This window comes from Rhagoletis pomonella, unplaced genomic scaffold (genome assembly GCF_013731165.1).
Source record: "Rhagoletis pomonella isolate Grant_MI unplaced genomic scaffold, Rhpom_1.0 Rhpom_scaffold_00002, whole genome shotgun sequence".
NCBI classification, from domain to species: Eukaryota; Metazoa; Arthropoda; class Insecta; order Diptera; family Tephritidae; genus Rhagoletis; species Rhagoletis pomonella.
In genome coordinates, this window is record NW_023458556.1 from 63,085,138 (window position 1) to 63,093,017 (window position 7,880).

Below are 7,880 nucleotides of genomic sequence, written 5' to 3' on the forward strand. Positions count from 1 at the left end.
TAATTCAATGTATTTTGTTCATTACCAATAAATTATATTTTGTCGTATTTTTACTCTTCTTTCTCTACATTTTTAGTACACTTCTAAGCAAGTTAGGATTTTCTGCTTTTCACCACGTGAAAAAGCATCTCATCTTCCATCCGAATCAACCAAAAAGTGAAAATTGATTTTTTGACACCCAAGCCCCGTTTCCGTAGACCAGGTCACATATATTCTCTACCAGTAGAGAAATAATCGGTAGAGAAGAGTTACAGAAATGAGCTGCAGAGTCGATTACGGTGGAGTCGATGTCCCATCGCCTGAGTATGAGGTGGTACGTATAGCGATTACCCGGATAAAAAACAACAAAGCTGCTGGAGCTGACGGCCTTCCAGCCAAGCTATTCAAGTACGGCCGCGAGGAGCTGATAAGTTACATGCATGAACTCTTATGCAGAAAGCCTCGAAATTTCAGGCTAGCATTTATGTAGAAATTCGTAGATTTTCGTTTACGTGGGGACCAGCATTAGCACCGATAATAATTTCAGCATGGAAATCCAACGCGGAATCACCCTTGCCAACAATTGCTACTTTGGACTGAGTAAGCAATTCACACGGTGGAGAGAATTCTATCATTCTTGGACAATTCAGGAGTAGAGTCCTCTCTCGACGTATGTAAACCACACTCTATATAACTCATCATGCCCGTGCTGGTCATGGGCGTACGCAGAGCATAATTTAGGGGGGAGGCGGGCTGAAATTTTTTGAATGTAAATTTTATTAGAAATGTTAAAATATAGCTATTAAAAATTTATAATTATTTGTCTCATTAATTTTTCTCTTTTTAACCGACTTCAAAAAAAAAGGAGGAGGTTATCAATTCATCGGAATATTTTTTTTTATGTACATATGTTACCGCATAACTTTGGATTACATTAACCGATTTCGATAATTCTTTTTCTTGTGCTTCAGGGGAGGTCCCATACTAATTTGGTTTAGATCCGATCATTGCATGCAAATTTTAAAATGCCACTTCGTCTTAACACCAAAATCATAATTTTTTCATTATTTTTAACCGACTTCAAAAAAAGGAGGAGGTTATCTATTCATCGGAATATCTTTTTTTATGTACATATGCTACCGCATAACTGATTTCGATAATTCTTTATTTAAAGGAAATGCAGTACCTCTGAGGTGGTCCCATCCTAATTTGGTTTAGATCCGATTATTTGATCATGAAGAAATTAACGGTAGTCTGAAAGTTTTAGATGCGGGGGGGGGGGGGGGGGCGTTAGTACCGCAGACGATAGAACGATGAGCTTTACAACGACATGCACATAGTGCAGCGAATTAAATTACAGCGGCTCCGCTGGCTTGGCCATGTCGTTCGAATGGACACCGACGCTCCAGCTCTGAAAGTATTCAACTCGGAAAACGCTGGTTATAGCAGAGGAAGAGGGAGGTCCCCACTGAGATGGAAAGGCCAGGTGGAAAAGGACTTGGCCTCACTTGGCATTTGCAATTGGCGCCAGTTGGCACAGCAGAGAAATGACTGGCGCGTTTTGTTGAATTCGGCCAAAATCGCTTAGTCGGTTACAGCGCCAAAGAAGAAGAAGAAAAAGATATACTGTGGTCGTCCAGTATAACGAATGATAAAATGTCTGGGTTCATACGCTATATCCAAAAGTACGTTATATCGAACTAAACTTTTATTATGAGAATTCAATAAAATCAGTCTATATATTACATATGAACCCCAAATTCCAATTTCCCTTAATGTGTTTTAATGTGTTTTTTTTTAATTTTTTCAACTAATAAATAACAAACGTTTACGCGACGGAGGTATTTTTCCAGTTCATAAACGCGACCACTTGTAAGAAGTTATTCTTTTTGTCATTCAAGCACACAAAATAAACAAGCGTTCGTTATATAGAATTCCTCCGTTTTCAACCGTTCGTTACTTAGAATAATTAATACATTTAAAAAAGGCATTCGTTATTTGGAGCGTTCGTTATAGGAATTCGTTATACTGGACGACCACTGTATGTAGAAATATAAGTCGGTAAGTATGTAAGTTATCTCCGTCTAGTGTAAATACATATTATTTCAAATTGCGAAAAATTTGTGAATAATTTCAACAACATTTACTTTCTATTCCGCAAATTCCACAATTCCGATTTATGCAAATTTTAAGCAGTTTTTAGAAAAAAAAAAATCAGCGAAAGTTAGATGTTTCGACATTTGCCACGGTGTGCAAATCTTTAAATATTGCAGATTTCGCTTGATCGATCGTGAAAAGTGGGATTACAGTTTTTTTTATAATTATTTTTAATGTTTTGTCGCATTTTGCTTTCCTCTTCATTTATATTATTCTTTTTAGTTCATAGTTAATGATTTAACGAATACTTGTAGTGGCTGGCTCCACTTAACTAAGAACCTAACTATTAATCATTCGCAAATTCATTGACCCCAAAAACTCTTAACTGGTTATTGGTGGACCGTTGTTTGGACGAGTTGAAGAAAGCTGCGCGCGCGCACCGGCTTTGGGAGAAATTCAGCTTAAATAAGATGCTTGCCGAAGATATTTTAAAGTTAGTCAGAAAGGCACACCTAAGCACATACATTCATACGCACGTTTTCCAACATTATTCTATGTATGAATAATAAATGAGTTTTTAATGTTGCGATTTTTAAGCAGCTCGTCTTTATCTATCAACAAATCAATACATTGGCGAATCGGTTTGACAAAAGATGAGACAAGTGAAAAGAAGGGGATCATATGTAGTATGTATGTACATATACATACATACATATGTATATATATGGATGCATGCATGGCAGTAAAATTAACTGTTTTTTATTTAACTTCTCATTAGTTGATGCAAGTTTATTTAAGTAGGGTCTTTTGGCATATTTGGTTTAGTTTTAGTGTTTAGTTCGATCTGTGTGTAAAGCGGACAAAGCTGCAGCATGAAATTGAATTTGTGCTATGTTATATTTTTGGTGATCAGTCTAGTCGCGGTATTGGTGAAATGTAGGTGCATTAAATCATACTGCCACAATATTTTATAAATTAAGCTTTTGTGTTTTTCCAAGGACTTTCGAATATAAGGATAACGCCATAGGAAATAAAAAAAAGAAAAACAAATATCAAACGGAAAACCCGGCTTGGTTGATTTAACTTTTTTAATAAATTTGTATGAAAAACTGGTAAAAATATTTCCTAATTTTTATCCAAATGACATAAAAAAAAAGAATGAAATACTTAAAAGAGAGCTAAATACTCATAATGAGTGTAGTTAATGACGACAAAAGGCGTTAGAAATAAGAGTGGTTCTTGCGAGTTGCTATTGCTAGCATAGAGTGCAAAGTTGCTAAGCCCACTTTTTATGAAAGCTCCTATTTTGATATAGGAGGCTAGAGAAATTAAAAATGCATCGTTTCGAAAAGGGCAAAGATCATTGTTTTATGTTTTCTCGTTTATGTTTAATGAAAGTAAAATTTGCTAAGTCCAAAAAAACTCCTAAATTTCGATAAGGCCAAAATAGTACAAAATCTTTTAATAAAGATCGAATCCCTTCGCTTTGCTTTACACATGCAAAATGTTGTATTCAAAGTAATGGCTATAAGAAGTTTTTTTCCTCTCCGTACAATTTGTAAATTGGGACTTAGCAACTTTTCACTCTAAGCTAGCGATATGTATATCCAGAAGAACCATGGAACTTTATGAGCGATCGCTGAGCTCATTTGCTGCTGATCTGTTTACCAGCATATCACAAAGAGGTAGGGTTAGGTTAGTATAGGAAGGCGTTTATGAAGCTATCATACTTCCATTCCGATGGAAGTGAGTCCTTTTATGAGTGCCTTTCAGGAGTTCCAGAAGGAACGAAGTTATCCCAAACTGCCTTTTAAACCATTTACTGTCCCAGATGAAATTGTGACGGTACGATAGTTTTGCCTCCTGCCACAGGGAAGTGAGAATCGATTCCTCTTTCTTCTCATCCCTACAACTTCTACGGAGAGAACATTTGGGTATTCGCCTTTGTGGGACCATTGATGCCCTTTCTTGGGTACATGTCTGCGATTCTCAATAGTCTGATCTTGATAGTGGTGCATTTTAAGATGCACGCGAGAAGTCTATGCTTTGACTGACTCCTTCATTGTTAATTTCTTATTTTATACAGGCAACCATCCCGTACCAACAAATAGTGTTGGGCATATCGACATCAAAAGTACTCAGAACTCAATTCTCAAAAGGATCGGAAGTGACCGATTTTTAAAAGTATCAATACTTAGTACTCCAAAGTACTCAGTACTCATACTCATAAAAGCACTCGAAAGTAGTCAGTACTCCAAAATCCTCCGTTACAATCATCACTTTGACACATGTAATCAGGATCGTTTAAAAGTACTCAGCATTCAAGTACTAAGTTCTATTTACATTTACCCGTGATTGTACACAATTTCAACTTTCAATAATTTTCAAGTACAATACTTGTACCCAGTAGACATAGCCATTCATTTGACGTAATTTGGGATTAATATATAAATTTCAATAAATAGCTGCCAGCATGTGATATTTTTACACTAAGCACTTGAAATGTGACCAAAGTGTGTATATTTAAATAAAGTACTCAGTTCTCTAAAAAAGTTTGAAAGTATCGATACCAAAGAACACGATCCTCAAAAGTACTCGATACTTCCCACAACTACCAACAAATTTCAGACACCTAATAAAGCTCTGGATTCATTTAGGCAGCATTCTGCTTCGAGCTCAAGCTCTTGCACTTGCGGCAGAACCTAATGAAAGGTATGGTGACTCTCTAGCTATGGGGGGAGGAGGGTATTAAGGGAGAAACATGCTCTTTTTCCGCCCATCACCGCCCAGTTTTTTCAAACTGGTTTCCAACGGTTTTTTGGATATCTATAGGCGGATTTATTGAAATCTTTGATTTTTTGAATATCGAATAAACCAGTTTTTTGTTTTTTTTATTGAACAAACAACATAAAGATCTTGACGTCTCCATAAAGGTTTGAAATTTTTTCCACCACCGAAGAAGCTTTTTTTATAGCAGAAGTACACTCGGAGGTTTGCCATGTCTGCCGAGAGGCCACTGCTATTTGAAAAAATTTTGATGTTGCAGGAACCAGAATCATGGACCTCCCGACGGCGGTAAGAGTACTACTCAAAACCCAAAAAAGTTAGAAAAAATGCGATAAAGTATTAAAAAAAATAAAACAAGACCAAATGCCTCTGCATTTTACTTGTTTTAATTTTGATCACAAAAAAACTTTGTACTTACACATTTTGCTTTGATTTTTTCTAAATAAAAGCTATGTATCTTTACTGTTATTAGTTTTATTGTAATTTTTTGTTATGACTTCGTAGCAGCATTAGCATTTTCAGTGCATAAATAGTATGTCAGTTCAGCTGGCTATCAAAAACAGCTTTAACATATTTTGAACATTAAAAAAATATTGAAACACAAATTGTGTTAAAATGCAGGGAGGGTATTTTCAGGGGCAGTAGTCAAGAGCTCTGCCTTAAATTTAAGCCCAAGCGGAAGGTCACCTTTTGTTTCTTTGCTGGAGCTTCCCAAATATAACAGTTTGAGTTTTTCAAAAAAAAAAGAGCATTTGCGGGCGGATTTTGTTTATATTAACAAATTATACTAATATTCACTAAAGAATCTTGCGTTCCAAATTTGATGCCCCTGGGTAACTTTTACTATATATACTATTTTTCGTGATTTCTTCCACTGTGGGCGTATTGCTTGATATGTCGGTAGAAGTACCGTGGAAAGGATTGAAATATACAGCATAAAGCATTGCAGAAATAGCCTGCTTAAAGGAACTCACTGGAAGTTGGGTAAAGCGCTGCTGTTTATGGTTCAAGAACGAAAAAAAAATATTAAAACTTTTATTTCATGATCATTCTAATCTCCTTAGATGATTTCTGAGGCGAAATCGCAACGGGATGGCTCTGAAATTATATTGGACGGTCCTATTCCTTTTTGATACCTGAAACGTTCCTGTAATTTTACACTTTTTCGAAATCCCTTCTTATTTCCCAAAAATAAAAATATTAAATTTATCCTAAAACATTTTAATTAATGTGTCCTTTTCCACATTTCCACTTTCAGCTGAAACATTCTCTGAGATTGATGCCGATGGTAATGAAATCGAAGTTAAGCGCTTCTACATAGAGGGACGTCAATTAAACGGTGGTCGTCGGCAATGCGTGGAGCGACGTCGACGCAAACGCTCTTTCAACTATGGCCAAACAGAAGAAAACGATGGCATTGAGACAGCTTCCTACACCTTGCCATCGGGAATAGACACCGCTGTCTCCATTGATGAAGATAACGATATCAAGCCTGACGAACCCATTGCTGTTGTTGGAGTACCCATTGGTAATGACAAAAATACTAGACAACAGACGAAGCCCGTACAGAATGTCATTCCGACTGAAGATGAGGAAAGCGAAGAAGAAGCCGTGCTCAGTTTGCCTGTTGTAGCACAATTTACACACGCAAATGGCGCTCAATCAGCAGTGGGCGCCGCTTCTACTGGTGACAATGGTATCCTCATTGTACATGCGAACACTCCGCCTAAGGTTAATCCCCAGACACATGCGGTGTTTGAATTGAGGCCCGTTGAGAATGATTACATCGATGGTGGAGAACTTACCGACGACGCAGACGATGACTATGATGAGCTACTTTATGAGGAAGAAGTTAGTCCAATAAGCACCACAGGCATTTGGTCAACTGGAGATGATAATGCGCTACCTTATAGCGGTGGTGATATTAACTACCCAGACGCTTTTGACGAGGGTGAGGTGGAAGGTGATGGTGAGGAATCTGCACCTGAGCCCCAAGAGCAGCCTGAGACGGAAGCTGAGCCCGCACCTGCACCCGAACCTGCTCCTGAACCTGCACCAGAACCTGAGCCGGAACCTGAATCAGGTGCTGAAGCTGCGGCAAAACCAAAACCTAAGCCTTCTAAGAGACCATCGAAAAGACCTTCAAAAAGGCCTTCGAAGAGACCATCGAAAAGACCTTCAAAAAGGCCGTCGAAGAGACCATCGAAAAGACCTTCAAAAAGGCCATCGAAGAGACCATCGAAAAGACCTTCAAAACAGCCATCGAAAAGACCATCTCAAAGGCCTTCTCAACAACGTCCCAACCAGAGACCTCTTCGACCTTCAAGTCAAAATACTTCTCTTCGTCGCCGGAAGCAAAATCTAAAGAATCGCGATATAAAAGAAAATCAGATGGATAACTTACATAATGTTGACAAAGGAACAAATAGTTTTGAAGAAACCGAAACCTATACCCGTACAGGCACACCTAACGATGACAGAGATGTCAATTGCATCATCATACACCAAAAAACTACGCCGCGACCATTCTGGGGTCTGCTCGGGCGAAGTGCCGACGGTGAAGAAGAAGCCCCAAAGGAAAGCCCCTATGGCAGGAGGAAGCGCATTAACTTTAGTATACCAGCTTAAGTTTTGATGTTTGCAGTATTTAAATTTCATCGCTATAATTAATTTATATTTATTACTTATTTATTTAATTATTTATTATTAATAATTTATTTATTTATAAAACAAATATAAATTTGCTTGAGAACTGGACTTATTTTTTCCTGGGAAAAGGGTTATGAGGTTGGGAGCTATTCACCTAATTCTATTTATACACGAATTCGTTATCTATACGAGTATATCGCTGTCAGATACATTTTATTAAGTACCCGAAGCTAGAAAGAAGTTTCACACACATCTTAACCTTAAAGTAAATGGTGAAAGGCTGTGTGAATACTGGGACTATACTAAACCAAGAACAGCTTACTTTTCGGAAATAAAATTAGCTTCAAAGGCAATAAAGTGATCAGCAC

At 37.5% G+C, this 7,880-nt stretch overlaps 1 protein-coding gene across 2 annotated transcripts in view; it reads left to right on the plus strand.

Annotated features, from left to right (window-relative positions):
• The window catches only part of LOC118733949 (cell surface glycoprotein 1), a 17,046-nt gene extending 9,507 nt beyond the window's left edge, over positions 1-7,539 (plus strand). Inside the window, exons 1-2 of one of the 2 annotated variants that reach the window (XM_036463598.1) lie at positions 1,452-1,664; positions 6,122-7,539. In XM_036463598.1, coding sequence (XP_036319491.1) covers positions 1,628-1,664; positions 6,122-7,491 — 1,407 coding nt within the window. In that variant the 5' untranslated portion in view covers positions 1,452-1,627 and the 3' untranslated portion in view covers positions 7,492-7,539. Of the gene's footprint in view, positions 1-1,451; positions 1,665-6,121 lie in introns of those variants that run through there. The other variant, XM_036463597.1, reaches the window with a different exon arrangement.
• Positions 7,540-7,880: the final 341 nt, after the last annotated feature.